The following is a 23563-nucleotide window of genomic DNA, read 5'->3' on the forward strand; positions in this document are numbered from 1 at the left end:
ATAGAGAATGGTTGTTAATTTAATCTTTTGAATTGTAATTTGGTTGTTTATTTTTCAGCTTTGTAACTATAAGATAAATAAATCTGAACTTATGGCTGTACTTAGTATAAGTGAAGAGTCATAATGATTGATAAAGCAGAAATCTTACTTTCACTTATTCTCATCTTTTCTTTTATCGATCTTACGGTAAGTGTTGTGGTTTTAAACTCATTCAACGTATCGTACTGCAGTTCTGTTTTATTAAAAAAGCGTGCAACCAAAATATAGTGTAAAACCTCTAAAAACATTTTTCACACATTAGATTTCAATCTACCAAAGGCGATAGATGCTTTGGTTACTCTGCTGTTGATATCCAAGTCAATGGTGGTTGTGTTAGAAAGACAACTCGTTTCTAACACTAGTTGCAACGTTCATCTGATAAAAGTAAAAGTGAAAGCAACAACAAACATGTTGATTTATTGCTTCAATGATGTTTCGTGCACCATGACAATGCGCAATTGCGCATCCTCAGAGGGAAAGATTCGTCATTTTTAACGCAAAATTAAGTGTTTTGCAGTGATTTAAGATTCAGTGATCACACTTTGGCAATTTGGATTCTCAAAACTATCATTTCAAAGAAATATAAAGTAAATTTAACTTAAAGTGAAAATCGCAATTACATCGGCCTTCAGTCAGGCTTCAACCTTGTACATTATCAAGGCCTTTATAATATAGATCGCTATGGGCATACAACGTGATTGAGCAAACAAAACTAGCGAAAAATTTTGTAACAAATTAAAGTAATTAAATTTGTCCTTTTTTTTTTTGAGATGAGAAGCGTGAACAAGTCCTTTCAGAGATCAGGTACTCCTAACATTAGCCTACTCATTGGATGAATCTAACTTTTTTTTTTGGAGCTATCTTTTACACAGCATTATCGTTAAAGCATTTTTTTAGTTGACAAAAGTCTGTGCAACCTGAGATTTATATTGCAGAGCTCTCAAAACACCTATAAACCAAACAAAGCTGCATTAGCTAAAATATATTCTACATCAGTCGTTGTAACATGGGACGCAGTAGATGGTGAAACATACATTGTCAAAGCAATAACAAACAAAGATGGTGTTGTGTCGAATTGTTATGGAGGGGAGGAAAACGCACTTTCTCCGGTAAGTATGTAGAGCAGCAACTATTTTATTTCTAACGTCACAGGAGCTTCAAAAATCAGACGTGACTTATGCTTGAAAGCGTTTCTTGTCTACTGTCTTTTTAGTTTTTTTGCTATTTGCGAATGGCTGTTCTTTGGGTAGTGGATGTATACCGAGTATGTTAACACTGGAAGTAGCCACTAAGTGGTGATTTTTCACCTATTTCATTTTCAAGTAAATCGTACTTCGTCTAATTCAAAATCTGAACTTTGACCTTTTATGGCATTAACGACTTTAACTTAAAATCATTTTTTGTTAAAGCGTAGGCTACGTCGGGGTGTACCAAAAACCCGACCTACTCTGAATGTGCTGTCAGTGGTTCCGAATTTGCATTTGGGTTAAAAAATAACTCAGTTAATTTTGTTGAAATCCGTTTGACGCTCTAGAAGTGACGTCATATTTTTCAAAATTTAGCGAAAGACAAAATTAGCTAAAAATTGCATTTCACGAAAAGAACTGAACATAGAGACCTGGTTGATGACTCATTTGAGTCAGAAGATACGATTTCCTGTACGACTTTATAATACATTTATAGTTCTTAATGCTCTTATTAACGTGCTTTTGTCAAAAACTGTTTTTTCATTGATTTCTTGTTTCTGGTACAGCCATTTTTTCTATTAACTAACCAAAATCACGGCGTAGCAGTTAAATCATTTGATTTGATACATTTACGAATAAGTTTGCGTTGCTGTCCAAGCTATTAAATTTCAACAAAGAGTAGCCAAAGCTAAAAATTGATGATATGATAGCCCTGCGGCCTGCACTGAAAGGTTAATGTTAACAGCAATTGATTGCTCAAGATCAGGAATAAGATAAAACTTCACAAAACACTCACAACGTCAGTCAAAATTTCTGGTGTAAATTGGGATAAAATCTGAAAACTACAGTATTGATAAAATCTGTGGTACAAATTAAATATTAATTGCTCTCGCTTTTCCGTAAGAGTAAATTTCAACCCTTTCCTTAATCTCCTCAATCCCAGTCTTTATCCCAGTTTACAGAATAGATTATGTAGTTTGATTTTGGAGCAAAACAATCAAAAGTTAATATCACGCAGAAAAGTTTTACTACTAGAAGCAGCATCACGGTTTTGCATGGCATTTTGAGCATGCCTTTTCAGCTTCTGTTTGTATGCATGCTTGACAGTAACTAATAGGCTACTTCTTGTTAGACTTTAAGTTTTGGGGCTGATGGTGATAAATGTATGTACGGTATGTCATAAGCGACAAGGCCTTTCAGCAGCATCATTGGTACAAGGCATTTTTTCGATTAGCTTTTTCGTGGTTATGTATGCAGGATTTTGAGCCCATTCTTTGGGATGATTCTGAAAGAATCGTGATGCACTTGGGATTAATTCTTTATTGGATAAGAATCTTGACTAATCAAATCTTTAATATGTGTTGAGTGCCTAATTTCTGGCATTTTGATCAACCCTTTGCCAACAGTGCCTTCATTTTGCTTCACTTTGTGATCTTTCGGCTTGCTCCATATCCCCGCAACATTTTCTGATATGGATACCTGGTTGCCGAAAAGTGAAGACACGACATTTCTTTCAGAGAGATACCACATGTGGTTTTGTAATTTTTTCTGTGCTGATTCAGCAAAATCATAATACAGGGTAGGGTATGATTTTAAAGTGCTTTGGTCAGAGCTTTTGATCATGCCCAAGTCCTTCCAGAGTTGAAGGTCATTAACTGAGGCATTTGTGAGTTAACATGCTGTGCACCAGTGTTTCACATAAAATAGTGCAAGAAATGATGCCAAGGATAACATTTCTATCAAAAAAAATTCACTTTTATACCCAGTTGCCAGAAGCTTCTGGTTAAAAAGAGCTATCTCTACATTGATGGGACAATTTTTTCTGTAATGTTTATAGTTTGTGTAATATTTGGTTTAACACATAAATATCAAGCGGTCATTTCTGACAGCTGTTTCAATTTAGACTCCGTTACTATGTAATTTGCGTCTATAACCTCCTTTTTTTTGGAAGATCTTTACAAAGAATAAAATATTCTATTGTTGCATGAAAACGAGGTCAACCGTTAAAAAAATACAAATCAAAAATTCTTTTTTTGTGCTTTAGTCCTCATTCGATTTTTTTACTGTTTTTCATTTTCTAGTAAATGGTATTGTGTTTATTTTAAAAATTGTATTTAGAGCACCCACAAGTTTAAATTATTGTTATTACAGTTTACGGTGATAAGTTTACAAATGCTAAAAACTAAAAACTATAAACAAAAACAACCTTTGTACTTAAATTGTACTAAAAAATATGTTTTCACCACAAATAACATTGGTATTTTGAAACAGCGGGAATTTGTTACGCTTATCTGTTTTATAGTTTCGGGAGAGAGTTTGCTTTTTTATACCAAAGACAGGCAAGACACAACAATAACACAGGGTTGAGCATTACAACAGTATATTACATATTTACAAATAGTTCAACATTCAAACGTTTTCGACTTAACTTAAGTCCTCATCAGGAATCTGTAAATAATTATAAACTACAATAAATTTCACTTCTTGACAGTGACTACCGTAACTAACTGACTAACTAAAAGCATCGAGAAACACGCACGAAAAGCACTGGAGTGGAAAACATACAGACAGACGAAAAATTACAATAAGAAGGCAACTGCATGACTAAGTTACAAACGAATTTGCACCACGGAGTACGTGATACAACTAGGCTAATAAATATTGAGGAGAATGGAGGCGCCACCGGCAAATAATTGTTTGTTTAGATTTGGATTGTAGCGTTTGATTAACAACGCTTCCTGAATTTTTGTGTCAAATTGGGATTTGCCTTTGCGTAAAATTTTAAATGATTCAGCAGAGAATTTTTGATCAGTGCAAAAAGAACAATCCATGATATGGTCCTTGATGGCACTTTTCTTTAAGTCTTTAAAGTTCAGATGCTCCCGTACTCTCGTGGTCAAATGTCTGGTGGACATACCGATGTACGTCAATGCCGAATCACACGGACATGTAAAACAATATACGACATTTGAGCAGAGAGACGAAGGCGTCTGGGACTTTAGTTGAAAATACGAACTAATTTTAAATGTTTTATAAACAGGAAAAACGTCCACATCAAATTTATTTTTCATAAACTGTCCGATTTTACGAGCAAACGTTTTGGATTCTTTTCCCACAAACGGAATGGACAAGCAATGTTGTGAAACAATCTCGATAGGCTCATTCTACATGTAGTGTTAAAATTTTTATTCATGAATTTTTATTTCATTAAATCGTACTTTGCATTTACGCGTTTTCATTCATAGATGTACAGTAGGGTGGCTCGTTTTTGAACAATTTAGTGTGTGGATCAGTTATTTATTTCAATATAGATGTAAAATCAGTTATTTTTTCGTTACTTGAAAAGGGCTAACATGTGTATGGCTGAAAACGTTCTTAGTCTATAGTTTATGTTCAGTTTAATATATTATATGTTAAATGCCGTGTGGTTGTTTGGTTTTATCTGTTTAACCACGATGGTTCTCAGTCTGAGCATTTCAATAACTTTGGCATTATGACTGAACAAACACCTCGACAGCACGATGCTTTAATACCGTTTGAGAATGGTTTATACAAAATGGTCCGTAACATTAGGTTCAAACCTGCTTACAATTCTTTTCAGAACAAACTGATTAATTAAAAAGAAAATATATACGTTAGCGTAAAATGGAAAATAAAAAGCCGACAATGGGAGATTTTTTTTATATAAGTTCATGTACACATTGTAGTATCTATTGGCACAAGATTAAGAGCTTCATGAGAAATAATACATTTCTTTCATAAATGAGGATATTGCTCTCAATTCATCCAACGTTGAAATGCAAAAAATGTTTTTCTTTTGTATATAAATTTTTTTTTAGTTTACATTGACAAAAGCTAGAGACGGAGAACCATTTCAATCTAGAATGAAGTACGACATTGGTGTGTGCACAGCTTCCCTTTCCGACATGAGTAATCCTGCAACCTTGGATGGTGTTGAGACAGGTGATATATTTACAATATTTCCAGACAGATTGCATGTTGTTTGTAAAGATTGCATTGACAAAAGATAAATAAGATTCTTCTTTTTAACTTGGAACCAAGCATGACATTGGTGCATGTGGGGCTCGATTCCGAAACCTTTTGGTTGACGAACATTTATGAGTGAGTTGAGAAGGTTCGGTGGGATCAAAACAGGTAACACTTCCGAGTGGACGAAAAATCGCAAATGTTGAATTATCGTATTTGAGAGTATTATGTTCAAATTGAAATGTTAGTCAAAATTTATATAATCTTGGCACATGTAGCCCTGCTTTGCACATCTTCAAATCAACATCACACAATTCTGGAGCATTTTACTTGTGAAGTTTACTTCAAAATGATGATTGCATCATACAACCAAGTACAACATAATTTTGATTTTCATAGTTGTAAATGCAAGTCAACAAGCTTTAGCGTTGGATTCATTATCAAATGAACTCACAAAACTTGATTCTTCGAAATTATTCATCCGTGTGTGATACACGTTAGAAATTAGCCTACTCTAAATTAGCCTATGTAGTTGGTAAGACAATATTTAATACACAAAAATTTTTTATGCAAAGTATATAATTTTAAAAAGTCAAGCATATGATAAAAAGCAACTCTGCTAACCCATGAAGTCTGCACCCTAGTCGTCCGCGGACCTGCTCAAACGTAAACGACTGCGCTGCGTCAAAATGATTTTCACCTAGTGCCATCATAGTCAAACTGCAAAAGATCACTCTACGGCCCAATCACCTTCCTTCAGCTTACACCAGACATTAAAGTATCACCTAGCTCAGACATAGACTTCTAAATAGTAGCATCTGGACTGGACACTCAGTGGTCAACATGAGGCCAAACAGTTGGTACAACAGTAGGCTAACAGTGGGCCAACAGGGTTAGTTACTTGGCTGAGTGTCCAGTCCAGATGCTACTATTTAGAAGTCCATGGCTCAGACCAGCCAAAAAAAAAGGGTGACTTTAAATTGCCTAGGTACTAGTGGTGGTCGCTTTAAGCACAAAATTGTCACTGCGGTTAGCGTGACTCACCAGACCGCGCTTATAGCGAACCTTAAAGCAGCGCAGCACATCATACACTATTGTGCAGTTTTTTACCTATAAAACATGTGGACCTCATGAACCCTAACACTGAGACAGTGCACTGGTTGTACCAGCTAAGGGATGTTGCCTAAACTGCTGTATCACGACCAAAAAAAGTGAGAATTGGGCTAGAAATTAAAAAAAGTTAAAATGATATCTGGACACCTTGTTTTTATACTTCATTTATTTATTTTTTAAATGATTGCTTCTAGTAGCCAGAAAATAGAATTCGAACCATATCCGTTTCAAAAAAGATTTTTGTTATGCTTTTTCGTTTACATGTCAAAATTCTGCCGCCCACAAGCTGCTGTCCGGGAGGGGGAGACTGCCTACTGGGGGGACCGCCCTCTCACTAGCTACGCCGATGGTTACCGTGAATATAATATGTTTATACAATAATTTAGAAACACGTCCTGCAAGAAAAATCTGACAAATTTTTACAGAAACAAACACTTGTTTCTGTTAATGTATCGCGAGATTTATATTTGACCATGTGGCCGGTGGCCTTTTAAAAGGCAAGCAAAAAATGTATCAAAAAAGAAAAAATCACCAGATTTTTTTGATCTAATTAAAAAGTTATGACAATACAACTTTGTGGCTGAAATATCACCTAAAAAGAGCAACGGAAACTTGTGGCGGCTTTTAATGGGTTAACACGAATGTCATTCACATTGTTGATGGAAAAAGTTCCCGATAAATTTTTAAAACTCAAAAAGGATTCTTATGCAAGAGACTTATTCAGAGAAAAATCAATCACTGGAATTTGACCATTAATGTGTAATTCCTATACCAAAATGGCAGAAAAAGCTGGTTTGGTGATGGAAAAAGTTCCCGATAAATTTTTAAAACTCAAAAAGGATTCTTATGCAAGAGACTTATTCAGAGAAAAATCAATCACTGGAATTTGACCATTAATGTGTAATTCCTATCCCAAAGTGGCAGAAAAAGCTGGTTTGGTTTGGAATCTTTATCCTCGGACTTACAAAGCCTTCATAGGTTATTCCTGGTAGTTTCGCATACTTGTAGAGGCTCTTGACGCAAGGTCGATTACCGAGATTGGCAGAGTGAAGTTTTCCGATTGTTGAAGTGTTGTTTCCGCGGAATTAGTTTATTCACTGGGTGCCGCTGAATGGAGAGCAGTTTCTGAAATGTTTCTGAAACGAGTTTTTAACAAGCTAAATTTATAGGGGGAATTTAGATTTGAATATTGACTAAAAGGGTCCACCGGATAAAAAAGGTTGGGAACCACTGTACTAACATCAGAAAATGAAAAAAAATTAACTTCTAGAAATAGGTGCGGCGTTTAATGGGTTAACCCTCTGTTTGCCGTGGAGTCCAATGCATCCCAAAACAAATTTTTAAGGACACATAGCATGTGTGATATTGGTATACTCTGACTTTTCACAGCTTTGCTTGATGTTTAGAAGCACGTAATAATTATTATTGATGTCGAACAATCGTTTTTAGAATTAAAAAAAACAATTGCAGTTTGTATCATGGGTCCAATAGACCTCAAGCCTTCCATATTCCAAAATAATCCTGTACTACAACAACACCAAAAGTGGAGGCCACACTCTAGTCTAGACAGAATGGTTAGAACATACAACTCCAAGATAATGATGAGAAGATGGCCGTTAGATCTATGATCGATGTCACTGCTGTTAATACTTTTGTGATATGGTATCAATTGCAAGCCCAAAATAGCAGCACATTCAGCATGAAAGAAAAAAAAAATGATAACTAGGAAAGAGCTTGAAACTATAAAACTAGGAAAGAGCTTATTGGATTATCAGCTTCGATTTCAACATCAACAAGACATTTAACTCCGCAACAAACTAAAAGAAATGGAACAGCTGTTGGAGATCAGGTGGCAAAATCAAAGAAGGCTAGATGCTATCTTTGCCAAAGATACTAAGACCAAAAATGCAGACAATTCTGTACAACTTGCATTCTCAACGTTTGCCAAGAACATTCGCAAATCCTCTGCAATTAATGTGATAACAAATAGACTCACAATATTTTTGTGAACTATCATGTAATATGCGTTTTGATGCTTTTTGTTTGCTATATCTCTCAATAGTTTGACCATTAGGCTATTCAAGAATAGATTAATTCCGTATTAGCTTGGTTCGTGCATGGGTTACTGTATGACTTGTTCGTCAAACTTCGTGTATTTTTGTTTTTTCTGTAGTGTTTAAAAGTTATTGTGTTTGTAATTTGTTACAAACCGACAAAACCAACACCAACATACACCTAATACACACAGCAAAAAAACGATGGTCATGAAATTTTTTTTTATACAAGAGGCAGCCAATGCTTGGAACCAAGTACGACAATAAAAGTACAAAAATCTGTTACGTCCTTTCCTATTGAGCTTTAATTTTATCATCGGAGCTGATTTTTTGTTCAAAACAAATATTAATATTTCATGTCTATTGGACCCTCGTGTATATTGTGTATTGAGTGTTGAGCTAGTCAAAAGCACTGTGCAGTTTTGTTCTTTTCTGCTGATTTTAACCATTGTGTTTTGCTCAGATGCAGACAAAACTACTGCATGTAATTCCTGAAGAGGTCATCATTTATGTTGAAAACATTCGATGTGTAATGTGTTTCTAAGGAGCTTTTATCTTCTACAAATGTTAAAATCAGCTTGAATATGTTAAATCTGATCACTTTACTCGACTTCGTATGCTTATGCTTTCAACAAGACAAACTCTCTACTCAAGCTCTAGTTTAAAACTGCTTCAGGAGCACTCAAGGAGCATAACTCAGTCAGTTTGTTTTACAAGAAAAGAGTAAACTTTGAGACTCATTTGAAAAATGAGGAATATCTACGAATTTCCCCAACTGCGCAATTACACATTAGGGATTTCTCCGTAAGCCGCGAAATCCTTGCTCTCAATCACGATCTTCGTCGGTATGTTTAAAATTGTTGGATAATTGATTGAGTTTCGCTTTTAGCAGCATGATCGTTGCTTACTTCACAGTGTGAACTTCATAGCACATGACTAGGGAACTGTGTTCTGAAAGCTCGTGTAATTCGATATTACCACAGCTAACTCGCAACATCAGGCTTAAACAGATCGTTACAATCTACACTGTGAAGAAAGTTGTTGGAGTTTTTAGCTGAAACTAATTCTTTGTAACGTAGACGCAAGTAGCTAGAAGTGATTACCACCAAAAAACATATATATTATTGGATTAAAGAATTAAAGAGTGGGTGAAAAAAAATATTTCGTGTTTTTGAAAACAAAATTGTGGTTAGGGAAATTACTATACCTGGAAGGGGGGCCGGTACTTTACCATCTGACTGCTGAAGTGGGTGTTTTAACCTCTGATGGCAATTCGTTTAGATCTGGTTATATTAAGATCTTGATAATGTTTGAATTCGCGGGGAATCTTTTAAATACGGGCCACCTAAATATTCCGGGCCCGGGTCCAAAAGTACCACCTAGACCCCCTGTCAACGCCCCTGCCGAGAGTCGTGCCAGGGCCACTTGATCTTAAAGGGGTACTAAAGGAAAAACCTGACTTGGCGATTTTCCACGTTCTTTGTGTTTAACATGCTACCATAAAACGATTTTCAATAAAATTTTGCCCCATTGCGGTCTGACCACCATTGTGGGCGTGCTTTTGTCAGAGCTTTCAAAATGAGATTGAGCCTGAGCAACGAAGCGTGCGACTGTGCAGTCTACGTCATAAAGGCTAGCAATCAACCGATCACGCAATAATTGTTACTGCGGGCGATTTGACTGTAGGCTATGTATGTATTTACATCAAAACAGCACATTTTAACATCAAAACAGCATACAGTTTGCTCAAAACATCAGATTGGTAACGTGGCTTTTGTTATTGCTGGCCTTTATGACGTATTCTCGAGCAGTGTTTGCACGTTTTGGTCATTTTGAAAAAAAATGAAAATAAATGAAACTCTGGACTTTGGGCCTTGCCAGCGCCATTGAAAACAAATTTTTTTCGGTAATTGTTTTTGAAATGTATTCTTGAATGTTCAGTTTACTCATTTTAATGCTTAATTCCGGTTTGAAATTTTCCTTTAGTATGCCTTTAAAGCTTCTTCGTTACAGAAGTCACGCACTAACCAACTGAACTATATAGGGGCGTACCCATGTCTAGCATATTGGGAATTAATGGCAATCTGTTCACCACATGCACTTTTTGCACCAACAACAAATTTAGATCGTTTTGTTTTGCGTGCAGTACTCACCTGTTTGACACTGCTAACGCGTAGGCTTATTGGCTTCCAAATATAGCTGAAAGGCAACCAAAAGAAAGTCTGCCATTCTATGGGAAAAGCGTGATCGACTGACCGGATTACTCGACAAGGACATTCTGATATGCGCGTCTTGACTTGAAAACATATACAAATACTGAACTAACTATAGACGAACTTTTCCTCAACCAATTCTTGCAAAATCATCTTGCAGTTGAGCCACCTCGGCATTAATTGATAACGACGAGGAAAATCATGGAGAGTCAGATTGGTTGTGGATGTTTATACGGTAGTTGGTTGTCAAAAATGCAACATATTGTGTCTCATCCATTAACCGGATTTATGTGTTGCAGCCTAAATCTTTCTGAAGTGTGTTATAGATACAGGAAAAGTGTCGGCTGCATAGCCGAGTGGTGAGAGCCCTGGAACGGCAATCGAAAGGGCGCCGGTACGACACCGCTTAAGATCATGCAGCTGTGTCTTTGGCAGGACACTTAAAGGCATGCCTGAAGGGGGACACTTGCCTTCCCGTCTGAAGGGGCTTCCTTGCCTTCCTGTCCACTTAATCTAAATCTTCAACCACCAGGTATAAGCCTGGATATGACAAACAAAACAGGAAAAGCTGCAGTGTTATACATGATGGTGCAGTTACTCAGTGACCTATTTCTAGTTTACCTCAAAACATTAACTTCTTGCATGGCAAGAACAAATTGTAGTCTATTTGGGGTATTGACAAAACTAAACATAAATGATCATTAATTTTAATTTACTAACTACAGTGGCGTATAAATAGTTAGTGCAGGAAATTACGTTACATTAATGTAACTTTATATTGTTACACTATGTTGGTCTAAAATTTTCCAACAATACTTATATCGCGTGCAACAAACAAATGACGAGGCTTTAATTTTGTTATTTTTCTCTTTAAAATCATTTTTACTTTAAGGCCCTTCACCAGCAACAAACTTGAAAACATCAAGTTCTACACCAAATGAAATGTTTGTTGAATGGCATGATGATGACGCAGCTTCCATTCATCCTGTCATACAATATATCGTATATTATAAACCAACTGGTAGCACTGAAGAAATTGAAACTACAACAACTGACCGCACTACAAGCATAACAATCGATGGACTCCAATCCAACACTGAATATACGATCAGTGTTGTTTCGATTACAAGCAAGCCGATAAAAACCAGTGATCGAAGTTTGGAAGCAACTGGGACTACAAGTAAGATACAAATAATTATGATAATAATTAACCTGCATCGTTTCAAACCAAAGTGAATAAAACCAATACTTGAAGTTTTTTTATAACTGGGACAACAAGTCAAGGATGAAACAATATAACATAGAAAGTATTAAACAATATAACAGATAAAAAATATGTTCCAAAACATTGATTCTTCTGGAAATCGATGCATGTAGAAGAGCCTAAATACCAAAGAGCTAAACGTTTGCGAACTTTTTATCAAGTTCCCGAAAAGCAAACATGAATTAACTAGTTTCAATGTAGCAGCGCTTTTAATTAATTTAAAAAAAGTTTTATATTTGTTTGTCACAAGCATGGACTTCTAAATAGTAGAACCTGGACTGGACACGCAGTGGACAACATGAGGCCAAACAGTTGGTACAACAGTTGGCCAACAGTGAGCCAACAGGGTTAGTTACTTGGCTGTTGGCCAACTGTTGAACCAACTGTTTGGCCTAATGTTTTCCACTGCGTGTCCAGTCCAGGTTCTACTATTTAGAAGTCCATGTCACAAGTAAGCCAAACCAAGTAACAGCCCGGCGTATTCCTCAAGCTTTTTGGCAAGTTTATTGCTCAAAGGGGAATCGTGTTGGATCAAATTCAATCAGCTGTTAAGTGTGATCCGTTGGTGTTATTTCACCAAACGTCATACGGTTCTGTAGAAAATTCATTTCTCTGTATGTTTGAAAAATTAATGTTTAAAATTTCACATGTTTAACTTGATCTTTTAATTTTTGAAGAGGTATCAAAACAAAAAAAGTTTGCTTTATTTCGGCACCGTTTAATTATCGCGTTAAACCGATTTCATGCAAAGGTATGGATAACAATGAGCTCAAACGCACAAATTCCGTCTGATTACTCATTGTAAGGACCATGATTTACTGATTGCGGGCAAATGTTGCATTACGCTTCACTTTTGATTATGAGTTTGAAACTAAACAGCATTTGTTATTCTAATAACTTCATGTGTTGTCTATTACTGGATAGAATATCTTATCGATCTTTTGTTTTATTTGGTTTACATAAGTAATATCTCAATTAACTTTGAGTTCTTATGAACTTTCCTCCATCGGCGGAGAGAGTTAAGTCAATTGAAATTTTATTTCATCGGCAAAGTGGCCTACACACGTAAAATATGCAACGATGTTAAATTTATTTTCCAGTTTGTATTTGATGGTGAGTATTTAATTTCAGTTCACCAATAAATTTTTCTTATGAATGAAGATAAATATTCAGCAAAGTAGAAAAGTCAGCTCATCTCTATTAAGTGTCTCAAACTATACTTTCTCACATTTTGGATAGAGTACGTTTTGTTATTTATCCTTCTATCCCATTAAAATCGGTAATTCCGCGTCAATTTTAGTATAATTTGACACTTTTTGCTTTTTAAACCACCTAGTGTAAAAGTACAGTAATTAAGCAAAAAAAAGCACATAACTATATCCAACTGCTGTTTTAATTTTGCACCTTATGCTTTACAGGAAAATTACAGAGTGGCAACTTATAGCATATTTTACCACTTTTTTTTAATTGGCAACAAAAAAAAAATAATACAAAATTAAAAATCTTATAACTAAAAACAAATCAGTGCCATGTTCGAATACATCACCACAAGTATACATCACGATTGATGAAACATTTAATATTACAAAAACTGCGTTGATGAGAAAATTTTTTACAATGTACAGCAACCGAGAGAACAGCGGAAAAGCGAACAGTACAAGGCAAAACACTTGAAAATGTTTTCTTTCCATAATAACACATGGACTCAATAGATTTTAATTTTTATGAATCTAATTTAGAAAATTATTTTTTATTTTTTCTAGTACCAAAGCAAGTCAGTCCACCAACAAGTAGCGGTATAACAAATTCATCGTTTGTCTTGGAGTGGAATGAAGTAAATGAAGGAACACTCGATAAAACCTACACCGTCGCGTGCGACTCTATTGATGACAGTGAGACCCGCGGTAGAGATGGAATCGATGCAACTTCATTACAAATTGATGATCTATTGTCCAACGCTGAATACACCTGCACTGTGGCTGCTGTTAATCAAGGTGGTAGCGGATTGAAATCTTTTGGGACGTCTGTTATAACTTGTAAGTTGGTGTAACCAGAATTCATCTACACGTAAAAGGATACTGTATTATATTTTATAATTGAATTTGCAGTAACAGTAAAAACAGATTAGATCTCATTTTATCATATAGTTCCTGAGCAAGTCAGTCCACCAACATGTAGTAACGTAACAAGTTCATCGTTTGTCTTGGAGTGGAAAGAAGCAGATGAAGGAACACTCGATAAAAACTACACCGTCGCGTGCGACTCTGCTGATGACAATGAAACCCGCGGTAGAGATGAAATCGGTGCAACTTTATTACAAATTAATGATCTATTGTCCAACGCTGAATACACTTGCACTGTGGCTGCTGTCAATCAAGGTGGCAGCGGATTGAAATCTTCCGGGACGTCTGTTATAACTTGTAAGTTGGTGTAAAAAAAATGAATTTTATGTAATTTGCGTTTTCTTGACAACTACTCAACCGATGAAAACATAATTTGACATATCTCCTTTTTACGGTGTGAGGGTTTTGTTTCTGGCATTTGTTCATTGTAATACTGCCACTTAAGGGCAGCAAACATTTTCTGTATCAAATCAAGTGATTTGATTCACTATAGTGCAGTAATCTACTGAATGCTTTTACCAAGTATAACACCATAGTAATTTGATTGTATGGTGATACCTTTTCTCACCATTTTACAAATCTTATGCAATAATATACTTTCCATGCCTTAAAATGAAATCGTCCCATGAAAAATAATGAAATTACTGTATCCAAAGTTCCAAAAAGATGATGCAATCAATCATAATCTTTCAAACATTTGGAAGAAATGTAAAGCTTTTGTTTGTTACTTGTTAGTTAGACTCTGATACAGTCTACATGTTAAGGTGTCAGTTACTCATATTTTGCTCAGAATACAGAAATTTATGTAAAGTATAGTTCAGCAGGCCATAGCCAAAGTTGTAAGCATTTTTGTCAAAAGCATCGTACTGTTACTCATAATCATAAGAGAAAGCAAGGGCTATATAGTCTAAGGATGCCACTCCGCAATGTAAAGCTATTAAAACCAGAGAGTTGATCAGACAACAAAAAAACATAAAAAATTAAAAGCAAAAATCAGTCTTACATTGTCATATTGACCCAGGGATGATCAAAAAATTGAAAGAGTAAAAAAAGAAATCCTCAAGTAAAAAAAAAACTTTTGAAGATGATTTGATGTTTTTTAAAGTATGAAGATTGGCCGAGTTGAGCAATACACCACGACATTAATCAATACCTGAAAGATTGAACGAAAAAAGCGTTACAGGAAAAAAACACTAAAAGATGTGGTCAAAGGCTGTAGTTATGAACACAGTAAAGGTTAATAGTAAACAGGAAAACAAAGAGAAAATCTAAAATGCTGCAGCAGAAGCAAAGATTTCAACTTAAAACTTCTGACTGAATTCTGTCTTTCAACTTCAACGCTGACCGCCGATTTTGAGCTTTCCTGAGTTGGTGAAGCATGGAAGGTTCATTTAGGCCTACTGCTTCATAAAACAGGTTAAAGTGAATATGATCTGCCCATCGGATTTTGGAAAGTTGCCTTTATTCAATAAGAAACAACGTTATTGTGATATAATTCACTGTCATATTCAACTGTTTATTGTAATGTTTGTTGTCACCTGTTATTATGATTTGTGTTACACTAACATGTGCTAACACTTCAAAGCAAGCTCGGTAGACCACTTTTTGACTGGATTTGACTGAGAAAGGTTCTTCTCAACCTTGAGTGGGAATTGCTTAAAATTGAAACTTCCAAGTTACTTGAGATTTAGATATTTCAAAGGCTTCGAGATAAAGGTTTTCCTTAACTTGCATCAGCTTCACTGCGTACAAGAGACCCAAAGAACCGTGGAATTTTGCAATTGCACAATCAAAAAAGCTTACGGCGGTAATATATATCATCCAGGAAGCTCAGGTTTATCCAAGAAGATTCTTAAATTTGATGGAAGCCTACATTGGAAGCGATGGCTTAAAGGCTAATTTACGTTTTTGAAGTGTGAAGTTGTCCATAAAGCAAGATGGATGGGAAAGTAACTTTATTGCTACAAAGTGATTATACAGCACAAGTCTATCTTACCAAGAATTGCTTCAAACTCCCAACCACAAAACATTACAAGATTTGTGGACTTTGTAGTTTTTTTTTAATAGACTAAGTAGTAGTTTAATTGCCCGCTTGCAACACCAGCACCACATGTTGATCTTGATTTTGTCAACAATATCAAGAGCTTCGCTGATGTTGATCCCATTGTAAGTGCTGCTGCAGTTAAAGCTTTTTTTAAGGCATACAAGGCATTTGTCAGGAAAACTCATGTATGAAGAAGCCTGTTGGATGAAGATATAATCTTAAGACAAAAGATATCTTTGATAAAGTTTTGTAAGAGTAGCTTCTGAAAAATTAATTCATTACGAGGTTTTGTGTTTAATTTGGCCAGCTAAAACTACCTGACATTCAAATGCGTTCTTTGACACAAAATTTCACGTTTGATAGCAAACCGTTTTTCAAATTTTGCAATCCTTCTTGCTTTTTTTAAAACGCCTGCAGTATAGTGGAAGAAAATAAAGAGAACGCCGTTTGTAGAGCGACTAGGAACTCTTTGAGAGCTTGCAAAGATTGAGAGGGAAGTGAAGCTTGTGACCAATTTTTTTGCATTCCTTTAAAACCGAAGAAAATTTTCAAAATTGTTTCCAGGTTGCGGAAAATAAAAGAAGGAAGATTCCCAACATGCATTTAACGTTCCCAGAGGTCTGATTGTGAAAAGTATTTGTAACGTGTTTGTATATACTTTGTTGGTTGTTTGAACTAATAAAAGTTTAGAAAGTTTTAAATTTTTTCCGTAATTTGTTACGGAAAAAATAGTACAACCAAATCATTTAAATGGATACATCACTGCCCTCTAGTGGCAGTATTACAACAGGCCAGCAACCGAAACAAAACTTTCACACCATAAAAGGGGGCTATGCCAAACTTTGTTCAAATCGGTTAAAAGTGGTTGCCAAGAAAATACAAATTATAATTTCGACACTAATGACAGTAAAGAGCATAAGTGCGTACTAATAATCCTTTAGACTCTAATAATATCTTTAGACTCAAAGGCTCAATCAAAGCAAATTTTTATGAGTGGTGCAGTGACACAAGAGGCATGTTTTAAAGTATATAAACTTTAATATTTTTAGTTACACTTTAATGATGTAATTTAAAACAGCGTCATCTAGAGGCAAAATAGTTAATTTTTTACTAAATGAGCTAAAAAACTGGGCCTGTGTCGTGGGGCAAACACTGATGAATTCTTTTGAAAATTGGAATTTATGATCAATAATCAGTTAACACGAAACCAAAAAAAAAATCCAAACAAGTTAAGATTAGAATTTAAACATTATGGGACGTGTGCACTGTGCAACACCCTAAATAACCTGATTTACGATAAAGTCTGCTAAGGAAAAAGCATGATGACACAATATATAGCAATGTATACCAATCAACAAACTCTTCTACTTGTGTCTCTGTTGTAATATAATTATTGCAAAAAGGTCTTTCACATCTTGAAGATGAAGTTCTCTACGGTTAATCAATTCATTAATCAATAAGTGTACATTACATTTGGTGTTAATTTTTCAGTTATTAGTTCAGCAATCAATTTGACTTATAACACAAATACTGAAACCACTAAAATGACAAGATGCTAAATTGTAAATATGACAACTCAATCTGCTTACACTTCTTGACACTCAGTGCCCAAAGTCCCACCACCCCCAACAAATACCTCAACATCAACAACCACAAAGATATTCCTACAATGGGAAGATGTTGATGGTGGCTCAGTTGATAAAACCTACTTTGTGAGGTGGCGTTCTATTGATAAGGTCACCAAAGAACTTAACACGAGTTCAAATTCAACCACGATTTCCGGATTAACTCCAAGTACAAGCTACAATGTTTCGGTGTTGGCTTTAAATGAAGCTGGAAACAGTTCATGGTCACTTCAAGGAATGTTCATAACGGGTTAGTTTAGTTAAACTAAATGTTTTGATACGTTTTGTTGATAATTTTTCATAGTCATGTTTAATAACTTATTGGAATAACTGTCAAGTTAACCAGTGTGCTTTCTCCTATTCGATGTTAATGTCTACACATTTGTTTGTTGTACAACAATCTACCAGTTGAAAATAAAACTATTTATTGTTTATGCTCAATTCATTAGACGTATGAAAGCTTTGTTGAAAAAAAAATTGAAGTTATTAACCTGTTAAGTGCGTATGACGACAATTGTCGTCCGAGACAGTCGCTCTTGCTGTGCGTAAGACGACAATTGTCGTTTTCGTGATCGCAGCTATTCATGGCACTTTTAATTTCGCTTTCCTGTATTCGCTTTGTCTGGAAGGCGCAATTGTGACCTGTGAAGAAACATAGATGCATTGTTTACACTACAATAACGATTGTAGCCTGACAGAAATCATTAATCCCTAAATCACTCTATTACAATATTTGGTGGCTTCTGCACTCACCTACAATATAACCACAATTGCAAGAATAAAAATATTTCATCCTAAACGTTTTCTTCTAAAATGGCTTCTTTCCGGTGTATAAAAGTCGTACCACATCATGCGCGTTCAGTCAGTGTGGTCATTTTCATGTAATGTTGCAAGCAGTTTCAGAAATATTTTGTTGTGTTCGAAAACATATTTTGTAACATATAGTCAACAAAACAATAGGGTTTGTGTTGCTGCTAATGTTAGAACAAGCGTCAGAAAATGATACAGTTTGAATATTTCCAAACTAAACTTACGTGTGCTTTGTTTAGTGTCCTATAAATGCTTAGAAATTTTTCTGTTCTGTGAACTAATGTATTTTTTTTTCATAATAAACAACTATAGTTGAATAATTTCACAATGGTGAAAGATATAATCACTTGAGATTTGCGATTACATCAGAAAACAATAGTCCAGCTGGAGACTTCTCCGCAATAGTCGATGAAAAAATAAACCAATATACACAAAAGGAAATTGAACAAAAGCGTGTTGTGCTACGTCATGGGGGTTCCCCAATATCTTAGCGAGCAATAATGCGACGAAAAATACTGCGAGTGATCAAATTAAATACGCACAGTAAGGAGAGTTTCGGAAAATTAATTACGCACTTAACGGGTTAAATCAAATAATACCAATTGACTCGTAGCTTCAGAAGTTTAAAGCGCAAAAATCTTTCCGACATAAAGCAAGCCTGCTGCATTCCAAAGATGACTAGGTTATGTGAATAAACTTAATTAAAGCTAAACTATCTTATTGTGCATTTCTCATCGCATGATTGGGGAAAATGATCGCATGATTAACGAAAAAATTGTTTCAACTCCCCAACATAGATTCTGTTGAACGACATAAGGGCTAATATTTCTAGTGTGGTTTTGCAGCTGAATTTAGTTTAAAATTAAAACCACTTCAGTTAGCCAAAATTATTCAGCTATACAAATTCTTTTTAACAAGCTATTTTCTACTACATTTCCAGTACCCATTGAAACAAAGCAATCAAAGCTATCATCTGTGCCCACCAATCCCACAACAATGCTGGAGGTGGAATGGTTGAAGCCTGACGGTGGAGAAGAGATTAAAGGTTATCTGGTTCAATGGATGGTTTCTTCTTCTAGTACATATTTTGACTCTCATGATGAACAACATAAAGGAAATATCCAATATTCTTACACGATTGCAAACTTAACTCCTGGAGAGATTTATGACGTATCAGTGCAAGCGTACAATTCTGCTAATAGTGGAAACCCCCAAGTGATGCGATCTACACTAGGTAAGTTGCGAATGATTGCAAGATGATTTATTTCCAGATGTTTGCAATACAAATTAAGAAAATAGTAGTAAAATAGATGAAGTAGTGGTAATCAGTCCCCCCATGTCTGGCTTTTCATTTTATATGAAAATATGTTATTATTGTAAATACTGCTTAACATTTTCAGCGATCATATAAATTGAAGAATTTACCTTAGGTTAGGTTTTCTCCTTTACTGTAAAGCATGCTTAAGTGTGACTGCTAGTGATGACTACATCTGAATGTAACAAATTCCACAATACGCAAAGTTTTCGTTTTAATATTTTTTTCTTTTTTGTTCAAACCTTGCCTCAAATTTGAAAAAAAAATTTGGTACGTTAGACTCATCATCATTAAGTTCCTTCCTCTCGTCGAGGGTTGGAGGCCAAGTTTCCCTATTGTGAGATTCTTTTACTGCAGTTTTGTAATTAAGTCCTGACCAGTCTTCAATATCATTAGTCCAAATTCTTTGTGGTCTGCCTCTATTTCGTTTACCGTTCATTTTTCCTTCGAGCAGTTGTCTTTGAATAGAATTGTTGCAAATCATGTGGCCAAAATATTTCAATTTTCTTGATTTAATTGTTTGTAGAATTTCCATGTTGGTTTGTATTCTGGATAGTACATCTTTGTTTGTGATTTTATCCTTCCATGAAATTTTAAGCATTCTTCTATAAATCCACATTAGACTAAGGCAATTTTAAAATTACAATCTACATTTATACTGGACATGTCAACATGTTTTATGAAGAAAACGTCTTAGCAAAATTTTCTCATCAGTGACTATTTTGCGCGGATTCTTCAAAATATACTTTTAGATCCAGAGATCGTTGGAAGTTTGAAGACAATTGAGGCGTCAGACCCAACACGCCGCTTGAAGTTAACTTGGAAAACACCAGAAGGAACAGGAGATGAGATTCAGGTGCTCTTTTTTGATTTGATAATGTTGTAACTTAACAGACAATTTTTTGTTTCCTTAAAGTGATGAGTGGTGTACAATGTTGTTGTACGATTTTCTTTATGAATTAACAATATCAAAAAGAATCAAAAAGCTGTCACAAATTTTTAAACCTCGAAACTTGACGCAGTGAACCAAATTGCAAAAAGTGCTTAAGAAAATTTGACTCTAGATGGTGATAAAGTTTAATTCGTAAAACAAATATAATAATAATAAGATTAAAAGTTCCTTTATTTCTGAACAAAATCGAGTAGCAAATATAAATGCTGAAAGTACTTAAAAAAATCTAAATAATATTAAAAAATATTTAAATTTAGTTTAGTTTTGAACAATACTGGGTAACAAAAAAGCCTTCAAAGCTCTGATACGAATAACACTTACGTATACATATACTGTTCCTTTCTGTCCAGGTAACCTACAACAGCACAACCACTGGCACTATCAGTGAACCAGTTGCGCTTCCTTTCACAACCACTGAAGGGGAAATCCCGGTTGCTCCAGGCAACAACTACACAGTATCAGTGAAAACTGTGTCTAATGGACTCTGGAGTAGAGAAGATGAAAGCACGAAACTTCAAATGAATTCTGGTGAGTTATTTTCAATACTGTCTTAATTCTTAAACGCCCAACTATTTCATCAACCATTATTAGCCACCTGCGACTCTAATGACCTGGTTTGTCGAAGCTCATAAATGTATTTTTCAACTCTTATATGTTTCTTAAACACGATTACGAAACCAATCATCTTGTTGCAAACTCAGTATTGTCTGCCCCAATAGATGATATCGTCAGACTAATAAAATAATGGCGTAACTCACTTTTTGACGAAATTGAGATATTAGTGTTTTGTAGGTCCCTAAAATGTAGCGCATCTGCCACATAATTTTCTAAGACCTACGTTAACGGGAAAGTGGTATTTTCGTAAAAATGTCAAATGGCCTAACTCAAACGCATGACTTAGGCCATTTTACAAATCTTTTTAATCGTTTGCTGGAAGTTAAGCTTTCCTCCAACAGAGCAGATGGTCAGAAGACGACGATCTCAATTGTACAGAAATAGAGCTTTCATTTTATCACAAGGCTAGACGATTAATTTAACACAAAATATTTATGTTTTTTCTATTCTAGGTATCGTAATCTTGGCCATTTTCAAGTAACCACCCTACTTAAATCAATCTGTTTTCTCTCTGTTCCTTTGAGAAGCTTCCTTTTCCTAGCACTCTGGTAATGCGACTAATCACCTCACACTGTGATACAGGTCAGATCTTCTCAATGCGCCGTTTCTCGGAGTCTTCTCGTACCCATGGCAGGTTTTTGTAGCAAGCTATTGTTGGATACGGTACCTAATTAATTCTCATCTTAATATCACACTTAGCGACTTCATAAGCTCGTTGCTGAGTTCTTCGCCATCATTCTTGAGTTTCACAGATGGGAGAAGGAGAACATAGGAAAACATAGATTTCAAAACGTTTGAATTGACTTTTATGTGTAGGTAGCTTAAATGTGCCAAAGTGGGAAAAGAGGAAAATCACTTTTTGGCGAAATTTCTCAATGACTTGCCTACTGTAGATTCCCATTACTGTAGAAAGGTCACAATGTACAGAAAGAAGAAATTCTTGTACTCTGGAACTATACCATAACCCAACTTCATCGGCAATACAAAGAGCTTCCTTCTTCTTCTTCTCTCGTTTGACTTGTAGTAGCTTAGATTGGCAATGCCTCATCGTGCAGCCATGATACGGTAGTTGGGTCCAGTTGTCGAATACCAATGATTTCACTTGGGGGCCGTAAGATGGGACATTCGTGGAGTATGTGTTGCATTGTTTGTTCTACCGCTCAGCAGACACATATCGGGCGGCGCATTATGCAACCCCCACCTAAACAGATTAGCTCCAGTGCAACCAACGTCACATCTGATCCTGTTCAATGTGACCCATGCCTTTCTTGAGAGGTCTGCTCCAGGAGGGATGGAGAGCGCTGGTATAACTGAAAACTGAGGAGGGATATGTGGCAGCTCGTTCCATTCCTGGGCCCATGTCTCCATGCAGCTGAAGTTCTTATCCACAAGCTAAAGAGCTTGCTGAATCATCAGGAATACTACCATGGAGCACAGTCTATTTTAGGGAAGTATTTCATAATGAGAACTTCTCCGTTTTCATCGTCGGCTCCAGCTCGTGTCCGAGCATTGGTTGATCTTCAAATTGAGTTTGGATGGTGATGTCGTATGTGGCTTTGGAGGCCCAGTCTGTGATGGAAAATACGTGGGCAAAAGGCACTGGAAGACGATTATCGTAGATCCGCCGCCAATATGTGAAACCGGGCTGGAGGCTTCCAACTCTACCACGCCTGTCCCCATTACCCGTGATATCATCGCCATTGGGCTTTGTTTGTTCTAGGTCCAAATTGAAACAATTTAGGCCATTTGCTTGTATGTTTATTTACGGTGATCGTAACTACGCGAGGGCTACGCACACACTCTTGGCCAGCTTCATGTCCAATGCGGCCCAATAAAATCGAAACGTGCAGCTTCAGGGGAACTGGTTGCAACGGGCTGCCGGGTGCTCTGTTCATACCACGTAAAAGGGTCAGTGCGACGTGTGTGTTTCATTCAAATACAGTATTACTACCAAGGAACAATACGATGACCATATCAAGTTGAAGAATGAAGCTTTAAATGAGAAGACGAAGACAAAGAGTCCGCTAGCACAGTAAAATCCGTATGGACAATGGATTTACAGGCTGTACTTCTGTGTCCTAAAACTAAGGCAAGCAGTATGTAGCCTACTATAAAACCAAGCTGCAGGTACACAATTTTACACTATTCAATCTTGAATCAAAAGATGCTTATTGCTCTATTTGGAATGAAACAGAAAGTGGAGTGATGGGTGTGGATATCAA

General features: G+C 35.9%; 1 protein-coding gene across 1 annotated transcript in view; it reads left to right on the forward strand.

Annotated features, from left to right (window-relative positions):
* Positions 1 to 123: 123 nt before the first annotated feature.
* LOC145770154 (receptor-type tyrosine-protein phosphatase H-like) overlaps positions 124 to 23563 on the forward strand; it is a 53914-nt gene continuing 30474 nt past the window's right edge. The window contains exons 1-10 of the mRNA XM_082581742.1: positions 124 to 186; positions 975 to 1148; positions 5066 to 5189; positions 11486 to 11773; positions 13621 to 13893; positions 14005 to 14277; positions 17630 to 17899; positions 19400 to 19693; positions 20527 to 20630; positions 21077 to 21254. Coding sequence (XP_082437868.1) covers positions 124 to 186; positions 975 to 1148; positions 5066 to 5189; positions 11486 to 11773; positions 13621 to 13893; positions 14005 to 14277; positions 17630 to 17899; positions 19400 to 19693; positions 20527 to 20630; positions 21077 to 21254 — 2041 coding nt within the window. The remainder of the gene's footprint in view (positions 187 to 974; positions 1149 to 5065; positions 5190 to 11485; positions 11774 to 13620; positions 13894 to 14004; positions 14278 to 17629; positions 17900 to 19399; positions 19694 to 20526; positions 20631 to 21076; positions 21255 to 23563) is intronic.

The sequence above is a fragment of the Aplidium turbinatum genome, chromosome 5, assembly GCF_918807975.1.
Source record: "Aplidium turbinatum chromosome 5, kaAplTurb1.1, whole genome shotgun sequence".
Lineage (NCBI taxonomy): Eukaryota > Metazoa > Chordata > Ascidiacea > Aplousobranchia > Polyclinidae > Aplidium > Aplidium turbinatum.